Source organism: Dipodomys ordii, unplaced genomic scaffold (assembly GCF_000151885.1).
Source record: "Dipodomys ordii isolate 6190 unplaced genomic scaffold, Dord_2.0 Scaffold199, whole genome shotgun sequence".
Lineage (NCBI taxonomy): Eukaryota > Metazoa > Chordata > Mammalia > Rodentia > Heteromyidae > Dipodomys > Dipodomys ordii.
In genome coordinates, this window is record NW_012267415.1 from 1,058,386 (window position 1) to 1,071,470 (window position 13,085).

Here is a 13,085-nt window from a genome sequence, read left to right on the forward strand (position 1 = left end):
TCTTCAGCTCAAGGCTAGCGCTCTACCACTTGAGCCACAGCGCCACTTCTGGCTTTTTTCTTTTTGTTTATGTGGTGCTGAGGAATCGAACCCAGGGCCTCATGCATGCAAGAAAGAGAAGCACTCTACCACAGAGCCGCTTTCCCAGCCCCAAAGGATTAAATGAATTCTAATACATAATGTCCTTAGAATGTTATCCCGAGATCTAAAGCTACATGTTGACTATAATGCCACAAAGAAGCAAACAAATCCAAAATTTGGTCCATAAATGCCTAGATGTGAGTCAGACATTTATAAATTCACGATGCAATAGTAATATCATCTTATTCTGGGCTTATTAACACAGGTATTCTAAAGGCAGAGAATCTTGATTCAGGATTTCTGTCTAAGCTTTTACAGTGAGAAGTAGTCTTCTTTAATAATTCTATAGTGTTTTATAAGTAAGACACCACTCAAGAAGGTGTGGTGGGGAAAGCCAAAATCTTCCTTTTTCATGTTAGAACACATTCATGAAGGCAGTTTCTAGATTGAATTTTATGTACTTTAAGTTCACCTGTGGTTTTGATCTCTTTGTTTCTAAACAGCCTAACACAAAGTATGCAAAAAGTGTATTTGACATGAACCTTAATTTGGAATTTGTAGAAGTTCACAGAGACAGCACAAGAGACAGTAAATGATAATCATTGCTAGCTCTCTGCTAGTTCACAGATGATTGAACTCTAGATAGGAAAACAATAAAATTTACAACTATAGAAATAAGTTTATTGGAAAAGAATTTTCTTCCTAAATATGTATACATAGGTAGTAAATTATAAATCATTCATTATACCATACAATTCAATACATACCTGAGTACCCACTAGGATCCATTCACTGTTTAGGATGCTGGAAATAAAAGTAACCCGAATAGTCAAAAATCACGGGACTCATGTAATATTCTTAGAGGTGAGAGGCAGCCAATAGAAATAATGGGGAAATGGAAATATGTTAGTTCACTGGATGGGAATATGTACATTGGAGACAAAAAACAAAAAGCTTAACAAAGCATACATTTGTGTATACAAAGTATTTGGTCGTGATTTAATGTTGAAGAGTGTCCAGAAAGAATGTCTCGGAGAAGTATTACTATTAAAAACCTAACAAAAAAAGAGAGTGTACATTTTCAGATAGATAGGAATATGAATTTGCATAAAGCAATGTAAAAAATCCCAGAGGCAGATGGTCATTCAATTCCTTTTAGTGACAGCATCAAGATGATGGTGGCAAAACAAACTAAGCTAAAGGCAAAGGAACATAGGAGGAGATGCTGTCAGAAATGATGGAGACCAGCTTAGATTACACCTTGCAGAACTCTGCAAAGATATACACTCTCTTCCTTCAAATGGGATGAGAAACCACTGGATGGTTTGGAAAGGAGAGAGTTGATCTGACTTGGATTAACAAAATCCTACTGGTTACAGTACTTTACAAAAAAACAACTCACAATTACAATTTATTCAATGTATGGTCTTTCTCAAAAAATAAAGCTACATTGCTCATTTTCTCACATATTTTCTGCCAAGTAATGCCATATTACCATATGCAGTTAATTTCCAGGTATGGGTCAGTAGAGAGATAATGTCACAATAACAGTAAGCAATAGACAGACTTGTTTACTGAAAAACCCAAGTTTTCTCAAATACATCCTCCCTTAAGAACTCACAATGCTTATGTGCACATTAAAGACATTGGAGAAGACTTAAATATGGTGAATTTGAATTTTCCCAAGCCTGTCCTACCGTGGACTTTGTTTTAAAACAAGTTGAGTTCAAATATAAGCTTCATGGCTTCTGAGCCATGGAACTTAAGAGTTAATCATTTATTTTCCTAACCTAATCTTCAAATTAGGCTAGCAAAATTTAGTGAGAATTAGATAATGTTTTAGAAGGCCCCAAACTGTGCCCTCAAGTAATGCTACTTCTCTGTGTCCTCTTTTGCTATCTTCAAAAACTAACCCTCTGTTAACATTAAAGGTATAAACTCTAACAAGACTTTGTTGCTGGTACTTAACGTACCAAGGCCATATCAAAAAAAGTTCAGTGATATAGTCCTTGCTTTTAGAATATCTACAAAGTCCCCAAAACTCTGAGACACTAAAGGCATGCAGAGAAAACCCAATTCCATAGAGAAGTTCAGTGCACCTAGTTTATGTTTTCTAATAAGCCTTAGAATGTCTCACTGGGGCTGAAGTACATGATTAGGTGAGACAGATGAGGCTCTATAAAACTCTGTGCTGAGAGTACTGTCCTCATGGACAATGACTTAAATAGTTAACTAAATGAAGATAAATAACCCAAGGAACCTTTGTGCCATTGTTTTTCTGGTTTGGAGCAAGTCATTACCTGTTCTGAAGGGACAAAAAATAAAGCCACCCCCCCCAAACCAAAAGTATCTTGTTAAAAATGTGCCCCCTACATCTGAAAGACACCAAATAGAATCAGTTTTTTTTGTAAGACTCTCTGATATGGGATCCATATCCTTACACTTGGGAAAACTTTCAAATGTTTATTTTAGGCCATTAATATAGATATCAAGAATTGTACAGATTATCCGACAACTGGATGTAAAAATTGCTAAACTAGCTGTTGTACCCTAAGGGATGATATCTCAAAGATTTTTAGCATAGCCATAGTGTGTACTACCTGATAGGGCTGTTCACCAAATCTGCTGAGACTTCTGGCTTGTATTCCAGGTTCTGTTGGAAGACAGGCAGATGTCTGGCTTGTAGTTTCCTTAGGAACTCTATTCTGCTCCTCCTCATCTAAAGAAGTCTCATCTGGGATTCCTGAAGAGACATTGCCTTGAAATTTTGTTCCTGCATTTTCTCTTTTCTTGAAAAGATAAAACCCACTAAGAGCAACCAAAAAAAGAGATCACTACTACTTTCGAATTATGCCCATTGAAAACATCTCTATTCATGAGACTATTACACCTAGGGAATCTGAATTTCATTGACTGTAAAAATGTGATCAGAAGTCTGTGAATGGAACTGTAAAATGCACCACTCATCCTGGTCATTGTGAAGGACTTAACGTTCTGAGTGCAAATAATGACACTTTGTCCTTCAGTTGGTCCTTGTCTTCCAGCTATCTGGAATGAATCTAGTTCTGTCATTCATGCCTTAGTTGCCAGAATACCTGACTTGAATATGTTTCCTACCAATTATACATATTTATATTTTCACACACTCAGAGAGACATATTGAATGGTTTATATATGATTCTAGCTAATTTAATGGTCAGTGGCAAGCTATGATAAGCCTGTCTCCAAGAATGTTCTAACCTCATTTCACCTCCAATGACTCTGCTCTTACAGTTCAGATATTCAACTCTAGTCTGTTTTACTCAGTGAGTAGTTCCATGTAGTAAGATATTTTGGGGCTGAGAGCATAGAATTACATTTGTATCTTTCACTATCAGCACTATTTACTTACTTGTAGAAGTTGTTCCATGAGACCTTGTTGGCATGGGCCAGGTGCCAGTGCCTCATACCTGTAATTCTATCCAGAAGGCTGAGATCTGAGGATCATGGTTCAAAGCGAGCATAGGCAGTAAAGTCTATGAGACTCTTATCTCCAATTAGCAACCAGAAAACTGGAAGTGGTCCTGTGGTTCAAGTGGTAGAGTGCTAGCCCTGAGCTGAAGAGTTCAGGAACCGTGCCCAGGCCCAGAGTTCAAACCCCACAGCTAACAAAAACAAAAACAAAAACAAACAAAAAGAAAAAGAAGTTGTTGGCATGGACAAAAGCTAGGGTATGAAACGAAAAATTATGAAAATTCTTTGGTAGGTTGACTTTCACTTGTTATGCACGATTTCCAGATTTTCTGCTGAGTAGAAATCTTCAGATTCCAAATTTACTGACATAATTGACAGGAGAAAATACAGGTACCCTTCAGAGAATCTGGGAGAAAGAAACAAGCCACACAAATAATGGTGATACTCAACACTGATGATGAAAATCTTGACAAGGGGAGTGGCTAAAAGTTAGGTCCTGACCTGTAATTAATGTGTTTGTCGGAAGTCATTTTAACTCTAGGGTTGGAATCAAGGGGATTGGGTGATTGTGATTTGCTCAAGTTGGGAAATAAACACAAGTATTAATATGGCTTCCATTCAACAAGTATATATTTTTGGACTGAGTATAGACTAGCATATATTAGCAGTATATATGAAGCATATATCCAGTACGAAGGATAATTTCTAAATTTAAATCCATTTAAATGATAGGAGAATTTAAAGTTTTTTCTCTCTTGCTCTTTCTCGCTATACTTCAGCTTATTTATTTCCTATTACTGAGTAAGCTTATTTTTAAAGCACATTTTAGTCCAAACAAGTAGATTCACAATAAAAAAAACTTATTAAAAAAACTTGTATTCTATGCTTCTCACTAAATATCCTTCCAGCAAAACTGAAACAACCTGGGTCTTTCAGCATTTGCTGCACATTCTTGTCTTTATGGCTGAAAAGATTCTGGTTGGAGTCTTTGAGTTCTTATCTCCAGCCTGTTTACTGAATTTGCAGTCAGCCTTCTCAGGATTAACTATCTTTCACTTTCAAAGATAGGTGCTGTTAGCCAGACTTTCTTTCCACAAAACATGGCTCTGAGGTTATTGACTGTACCCAGAAGTGAGCAAATGAATGTACACCATGCTTTTACATTTTGACTTTTAAAATTGAGTAATAAATGCACTAACTTTAAAGAAGAAAATACAGAGAAGCCCTGAGTATATAGACAAAAATTCAGCTTGGCACTGGTGGCTCACTCCGGCAATCCTATCATAAGGCTAAGATCTGAGGATTGAGGTTCAAAGCCAGCCTAGGCAGATAAGCCCTAGAGATTTTACATTCAAATTAACCACTAAAGAAAAGCTGGAAGTAAAACTGTGGCCCAAGTGGTAGAGCATGAACCTTGAACAACAACAAAAAGCTTAGAGACAGTACATGAACCTTGAGTCCAATCCTCAGGACTACCCTCTCCCCACTGTCTGCTACTCCCCCCCCAAAAAAAAAGAAAGTATGAAAAAGATTCACATCCTCCTTTTTGGAAGCAAAGATATTACATAATTAGTTGATAGTTATTGTATATAAATAGCAATTTGTTAATGAATGGAAAATAATAATAAAAAGAATTGCTCTAAGGTGCCAATATCTTCCATTTGCTAAGCTTTCCACATGTGTATTTGTCCATTTTTGTCTTATTTAATAGAATGCAAAGTGAGTGAAAGATTGTCAGATGTTCCAGATTTGTTTTATTTTCTTTTTTAAAACCATACTTTGAACAGGGCCCCAGTGGCTCCCAGCTGTAACCCTAGCTAATCAGGAGGAATGTTCCTGAGACTTTTACCTCCAATTAATCTCCAGAAAACTGCAAGTGGAGCTGTGTTTCAAAGTGGCAAGAGAGATAAGTCTGGAGTTTAAAAGCTCAGTGACAGCCCATAGGCCATGAGTTCAAGCAACAGGACCAAGAAAACTCCCCCAAATCCTAATTTGTGCTGGGTACTTGGTAGCTTATAACCTTAATCCTAGCTATTCAGGAAGCTGAGATCATCAGATCTCAGTTCAAACCAGCTCTGGAAGGAACGTTCTGGAGACTCTAATTATATCTAACTACTCCAAAGTCATAAATGTATTAGGATTAGCCTTGAGCACAATAGCTCAGGGACAGCACCCAGAGCCTGAGTTCAAACCCCAAGACAAACACACACACACACACACACACACACACACACACACACACACACTATTTTGCTCCATAGTCCTGTCCCCTCCCCACTCCTACTCCCCACAGAGTAAACAGAGTTAAGAGAATTCACATGGTCACAGGGTTAATAACTCTCAAGTGTGGGCTTTGCAGACTATGCCCACTGTTTTTGAAAGGCTAAGTCATCTCATGAGTGCAAACTGGGTTGATAAAATATTACCCTGACATGTCTTTTAAATAACTGCCTCCCCGGTGTTCAGTCATGAAGTTAGAGAGGAGACTTTTACAGACTTGTAATGAAACCGCCTAAGGCCTAATCCTAAATCTCCTACTCCTTGGATAGCCTTTCTATAGCACCTTGAACAACTTCAGTAAAAAAAGGAAAGGAATGCTGTAAAAGTAGTCACCTATAATATAGATAATTCTCTCAGTACCTCTATCCTAATGCTCATTGTTCCATTTCTAATTTATTTATTTATTTATTTATTTTTAAATGTTGTAATGTGGATAAAGGTGAAGGTGGATCCATTTGGGACTTTCTTCCAAATTCCTAGAGGCAGTAAGGAAGAGGTTAAGCTGGACCAGGAGGATTTTTTGAAGTCTTTGGCTGGGAGGTTCCATTTGGAGAAAGGTGCAGGGGAGAGAGGGGTGGCTAGGGAAACAAGATTAAGTTCTCCTTAGCTTGCTTTTCCATTCCTGAGCAGTTGGATTCTCACCTGAGGGCGCAGTTGGGCACCCTGGCTTGTGGGTGGAAACCTAAACTAGCAGAACTTGCCTGACTGACACCTGGAGACCTTAAGCATAGGCTCCGAGAGGATCGCGCGGCCCCTTTAAGTGTTCCTGTGCCGGGCTGGAAGAGGGAGGAAACTGGGAGCCTCGGGGACGTTGGGGGAAACCCGCAAGCAATTGAGCCGGAGTGGAGACGGCGTGAGAGCTGAAACTTCAGACGCTGCTGCTCCGGGCGGAGCTCGGCTAAGCTGCGGTGGTGACGGGTCGCTCCCACCCGCGAGCATCCTCCACGCCCCTCGCCATCCGCGGGGGTAGGTTTTGAGGTGGGGAGGGGTGGGGACGGGGACTCCCTCTCTTGCAGCAACCAGAAGCCAGGGGTGCCAACTGCCACCCTTAGGAAGTTTGAGCTCCGGCGGTGCTTTGGAGGGGGTGCGTTGAGCGCGCGCCCCAGTGGAAGGAGGACCGGGGCCGGGCAATGCTGGGTACTGCGCCTGGGTTGGAGGTGCTCGGAGGGCGCGTGTGAATCCGAGGGACTGTTACTGTCCCCCTAGTCGCTCCCCCCTCCCCCAGTGCCCTCTGCATCCTCCCTCCCCACCAAGGGATGGGCTCAAGGACCCGCCCAGGCAGCCTGTGTCGCCGCACCGCCCCTGCGATCGCCCCCAGTGCGCGGAGTCACCCGGGCGCAACCCCAGCACCCCGCGCTGGTCCTGCCGACCTGCTGCTACCTTTTTGACTTCCATCGCCAGCCCGGCACGCGAGCGAGCGCGGGAGAGCCCAGCGGTGGACTAAACTCGCCGCTAAGACGGAGCAGCACTTTTTCGGGACCTCCTGCATCTGTTTTTCACACCCCACCTTGGCCGTCGCCCCGCCCGGCCCTCGCTGCGGGGCTCCGGGCAGACGTCGTGGGGGCGCACGCGGGGAGGCTCGGCCAGACGATTTGAGGCAGGAAGCCGCACTCCTGCTCCTCTGCCTCGGCTCTTTGTTGTTCGCTTTGGATGAGCTTTGGAAGTAACTGAGCGTCCTCTGAAACCCCGGAGGCAGCAGGAAACCGAACCCTGGAATTCTTCCTTGGCAAAAGGGCTCCAAGACACACTGACGAGCGTCTCTCCGGAGAGGTCCACAAGTAACTGCCCCTGCAAACTCTGGGCGGATTGACCCACGTTGCTTATATTAAGCCTTTGTGTGTAGGGTGTGTGGCTTCCTAAATTTGGGGACCCATTTCTCCTCGCTTCTCCTTGGCATGAGACAGTACACAGGACCTACTCGAGGACAATGATCGCGGAGCCTGCTCACTTTTACCTCTTTGGATTAATATGTCTCTGTTCAGGTAACTTAACATCTTCCTTCATCCTAGGTTTTTCTCACCGGGCCCCCTTTCCACTTTTCAGTCAAACCCAGAGCTGTGGTTTGGTGATCTCTCCCTTCAAAGATCCGAGGGGCTCTAGCCTTGCAGAACTTTTAGGAGAAAAAGCCCTGACTTCGTATTTTGGGGTTCTCTTCTCCATCCCCCCCCAACTTTCCCAATCCTTCCCAAACCCGTTCTCTGATCTCTGCCTTTTGCCAAGTTCAGGGCACGCCCAGTTTACTCTGGGGCAAAAGCTGGTCTGAGCCCCAGACTGGGGAGCAGGCAGTGGTTGGCGGTGAGCTAGGGTCCCCAGGATGAGTGCAAACCAATTTTATCCAAGGGCTGCTACCTAGCAGGAATGGGGTAGGGGGAAGCTGCAGGGCTGGGGGGGGGGAGGCCGCGGAGACAGGAGGATTTGTGACCAAGAAACTAAACTCCCCCGGATTCCAGAATCTGGTCCCCCAAGTCACCCCTCCCCTTTCAAGCACAAGGAGTTATTTAGTAGTTGTTTTATGTAACTGAAGTCTGTAATTAAATCCGATTCTGAAGAAACGTCAGGAAATAACTCCTCCTGGAAGGATATAAACTAGCCACTGACTGACGGTTTAGAAAGAAAACAGGCGATTGCAAGTATGTGGAAGAGACCAGTGAACTAGTTGCTTGGGAGTCTTCATAGGAGGCGAGGGAGAACAGAAGGCTGAATTAGGAATTCTAGGACTAATTAAATAGTATTGAGACTCCATGTGAAGTGTTGGAAAGATGCTGCAAGGGGAACCTTCTGGCATATGAGTATGCACTGGCACTGTGTCCACACTTGGAAATAGTTTTCTTACACTCCAGAACTTTTACTATAGGTGAACGGAGCCAGAACTCTGCTTTTGTGTCTGTCCTTTGGTAGATTCTGGTTTCAATCACAGATCCTATTTCAGGCCTTAAAGACCTCTCTCTCCCTCCTTCCTCCCTTCCTCCTCCTCCTCCTCCTCCTCCTCCTCCTCCTCCTCCCCCCCTTCCTCTTCCTCCTTCTCTCTCTCTCTCTCTCTCTTTCTCTCCCTCTCTCCCCCTCTCCCCTTCCCCCTCTCCCTCTCCTTCTCCCTCTTCCCCTGGACTTCAGAGGATTTTATAGTCTTGTACTCAACTTCAAGTACCATCAGGACTTATAGGTTACAATCCCTCCATTTGCATAATTATGAAATCATTCTGAAGGTTACTTTGAGCTTTTTTGTGTGGTTTATGGTGATCCTTTCTACGTTGACCTTTTTAAAAAAATTTTTACTTAAGCCAAATAGTTAATGGAATATGAGAAAGAAATAAAAAGGAAAAACCCACATCAGCTAAATGACAGCAAATAAAACGCCTTAAAAGAATTTAAACCCAGGAGATGTGGTTCCTGGTAGAAAGTTACAAGGAACATTTGAAGTAAACTCAATAAGAAATTCATTAAACTGTTATTCCTTTGAAGAAGACAGAAACTGAGTTTCAGCCTTGGAGCTCATATATACAATATTGAGGATGGATCCAGACATTAAACATTCTTTGGGGCCACCATTCCTCACTTCCAGCTTCTCTTTTCCATAAAACAGCTTTTCCCCCCTCCCCATTTGAGTTTGCATATCTGAGTGATTGAAAAGTCACCCCGCCCCTTAGCTATGGATGCAAATCAAAAAACATTAAGATCTGAGCTATTTGTCTCTCTTTGCTCTGTCTCTGTTTAGTTACAGCTTCAGATACCTTTGAGAGTTTTGTTGATTCACCTTCCTGGTTAAAGTTTATTCACGTGTGTAAAGTGAAGTGTCACTGTGATAAATGACTGGAAGGGCAGATTACTGAAGATAGGGGGATTAATAGTCATTAGTCACTGTTTGAGCTGAGTTTGTATATTCTGGGACATTTTATCATGGCTGTAGATTAAAGATAGGGGCACCCTAATAGGATATCATGAAAATGGGTCCTGTCTGCATGCACATGCTGTTTTCATTTGGGGAAGTATGGGTGGGTGGATCATTATAGCATATGTAGTGGTCTGATTAGCAAATGATACTTGAGGATTCATACTTGAGATTGATATTTGAGGGTTAATATTTACGCTCTTAGAGCCAAGCTGATTCCTTGCATTATTTTATTGTATTTCAGTTCTACTATATCAATGATGATCTCTATAAACTTCAACTCTTTTTGCTTATCTATTTTATTTGCCAGAGTCTTGGCAAAGGGGTGTCTTTATGGGGGTACTTTCTGTTATTTAAATTGAAATATTTTTCTCAAACCATTCCTCTGATACCTTTCACTCATGCTTTGAATCTGAACTTGGGAGGCAAGTGAAGTTATTGGACTGTGAGAGTGATTAAATGACAGGGTGCTGTTGTAAAGCAACACTATTGATTTAAATAAAAATTTACAGACCTAAAAGGGTTATAACCAGTAACTTGGGTGTGCTGGAGACACCTGGTCAGAGAATGAATGAAGTTCTTGAAAGATTGTGTTTCATGTCTTGCCTCGAGCTTAAGATCACAGCCTATCACTTGTTAATGGAGTGTATTTAAGGGAAATGTGGTGAGCTTAAATAAATCAAAGTGTATTGAGGGGGTAAGTTACTTTCAACAAGATTTAACCTGTAAAAGCATCTATTGGTTGTCAGTGCTCTTTTCTTTTTTCTTTGCTTCTCTCTGTCTGTTTTTTAAACTGGCTGCCAATATAACAAAGTCCTATAGTTTGCCTCAAACAGATTATATACTCCATTTTGGTGTGTGGATGGCATACGTGACATTGAGTGTTATGTGTAGGAGTGTTTGCTTTTTGTAGCTTTATTTTTTTAATTTAATGGTGTAATGTGTATCTTTTTCTGTGAAATTAAAATATGGAGAACAGTTGAATATTGCTTTATAATCTCACTATTTTTTTCTTTCTTTTTTTTTTTTCTTTTTTCCTAATTCTGTTCCTTTCTTTTCTTTTCCTTTTTTCCTAATTCTGTTCCTGGGCTTGAACTCAGGGTCTACACATTGTCTCTGAGCTATTTTTCCTGGCACAAGTCTAATACTCTACCATGTGAGTCACAGCTTTACTTATGAGTTCTTTCCCAGGCTGGCTCTGAACCATGATCCTCAGATCTCAGCCACTTGAGTAACTTGGATTGATACATTTACAATTAAATTGATTTTATTTATTTATTTTTTTGGGTCCAGTCGTGGGGCCTGAACTCTGGGCCAGGGCGCTGTCCCTCCGCTCTTCAGCTCAAGGCTAGTGCTCTACCACTTGAGCCACAGCGCCACTTCCGGCTTTTTTCTTTTTGCTTATGTGGTGCTGAGGAATCGAACCCAGTGCTCAGGCATGCAAGGCATACACTCTACCATTGAGCCACCTTCCCAGCCCCTAAATTGATTTTATCTAACTAGCGAGTAATTTCCATTTATTTCAATGGAGAGCTAGATTTTAGGTGTGGGGGGGCACAAAGGGTAGCCTTGTTTAATAAAATAAAATAAATGAACTCTATGCATTCTCCCTGGAAGTGTTTTTTAAGTCTTCTGTCTTTGGATTTTTTCTCAAATCCATTTGCTAAAACTTGCTAAGAAGCAGATTTCAGTTCAAGCTTAGGAAGAAATTGAATTCCAGATAAAATGAATGTGTTATATGATGATGATTTTGTTTGGAGGGGAGGGTATTTTTACCTCCACACCTCTCTTAAGAGGATCGATTTTTGGGTAAGTTTCATTATTTCTGTTACTTCTCTGCTTCTCCTCCCTTCCTTCCTTTCCTCCCTTCCTTCCCTCATCCCTCCTCTCTTTGGCAAAATTTGTAATTCCAAAAAGTGCTGATTTGTTTCTTAAAACCTTAGTGGATTACAAATATATAAACTTGATATCTTAAGAAATATTTACTGATAATGGACCCTTTATCTCAAGAGGTATTTTTGATTGACAGGTCTTGAAACTGAAAGTTTACCTGAATATTTTGAGTAATTTTTCATATGACAATAAAATATTCTTATGCCAGTTAAATGCTATAAAATGCTTCATTTCAAACTACCAATGATTGTGCTTATTTATTAACTTTTTACATGAGCTAGATTATATCTGTAGTTGTAGCTATCATTTTAAAATAACTGACCAACAGAAATAATGTTGGACGGAAAATAACTTTTAATAATATCCTAAGTGGTTGAGCCATCCTACCAATAAAATCACTAAATGAAGATATGTTTCTTTTTCTTTTTCTTTTTTTGTCCGTTGTGGGGGCTGAACTCTGGGCCTGGGCGCTGTCCCTCAGCGTCCTACCACTTGAGCCACAGCACTACTTCCAGCTTTTTTCTGCTTATGTGGTGCTGAGGAATTGAACTTAGGGCCTCATGCATGCAAGGCAAGCACTCTACCACTGAGCCAACTTCTCAGCCCTATATATCTATTTCTTTAACAATATTTCTTTTTGTGGTTCTGGGATAAAACGCAGAAGCAGTCTACTTCTCAGTTAAATCTCAGCCCCTAAATTTTTAATTCTTAATAGGAAAAATGTAAACTGCTCTGCAAGGTTCATTGTTTATGGGAAAATAGAAGGAAGTCAAAGTTGCTTTTCAGTCAAAATTCAGGCCTATAGTAATCTATGCAATAATTAAGAAATTGGCGAATAAGAAAAGGCAAAGAAGAAAGTAGAAGCAGAAGTATAGTCTAGAAGCAGAAGTGTAGATCTAGAATTAGCCTAGTTTTAAAATGTGGAGGAGGCTGATGAGGTAGTTCAATGAGCTGCGTTTGATTCCAGGCACCATGAAGGTAATAACACACACACACACACACACACACACACACACACACACATCTTTGAAGGTAATAACACACACACACACACACACACACACACATCTTATCTGTCTGGAAATGAAAGACTGTAGCAGGTGAAGGCTAATCTAAGTATAACCTCTGGCCACCTACAGGGAGAAGCCATTGGGAAATGTGAATTTTTGATTGATACCAACAATGATATTCAATATGTAACAATTACACGAAGGACTAATCACACTGTATTTCATGAAGCAGGTGAAGCAGGTTTTAGGTAGTGATAGAAAGTGTTTTAAAGTGAGATTTAGTAAATTTTTAGGCTGGTCACTTAATTTTTAAAGTGAGATAAAGCTCATATTCTGTGGTAAATTAAACGTCACAACAAGGGAATCTACTTTTATGAAGTTATGATTATCACTGGTTCAATATTCACTGTGATCTTATTTGATACTTGTAAAAACTCGGTGTCATAGTGCTATTAATATTACTTCATCTTTATTTATTTGTT

General features: G+C 40.8%; 2 protein-coding genes across 4 annotated transcripts in view; one reads left to right on the forward strand and one right to left on the reverse strand.

The window, feature by feature from the left end:
- The window catches only part of LOC105999767, a 79,476-nt gene extending 72,267 nt beyond the window's left edge, over nt 1-7,209 (reverse strand). The window contains 3 exon segments of the mRNA XM_013034882.1: nt 2,682-2,889; nt 6,457-6,960; nt 7,112-7,209. Coding sequence (XP_012890336.1) covers nt 2,682-2,889; nt 6,457-6,960; nt 7,112-7,209 — 810 coding nt within the window.
- Robo1 (roundabout, axon guidance receptor, homolog 1 (Drosophila)) overlaps nt 1-13,085 on the forward strand; it is an 829,689-nt gene that overhangs the window by 446,984 nt on the left and 369,620 nt on the right. The window contains exon 1 of one of the 3 annotated variants that reach the window (XM_013034896.1): nt 7,435-7,796. The exons of 1 other annotated variant lie outside the window; for it this stretch is intronic. In XM_013034896.1, coding sequence (XP_012890350.1) covers nt 7,742-7,796 — 55 coding nt within the window. In that variant the 5' untranslated portion in view covers nt 7,435-7,741. Of the gene's footprint in view, nt 1-7,434; nt 7,797-13,085 lie in introns of those variants that run through there. One more of the 3 variants, XM_013034897.1, reaches the window with a different exon arrangement.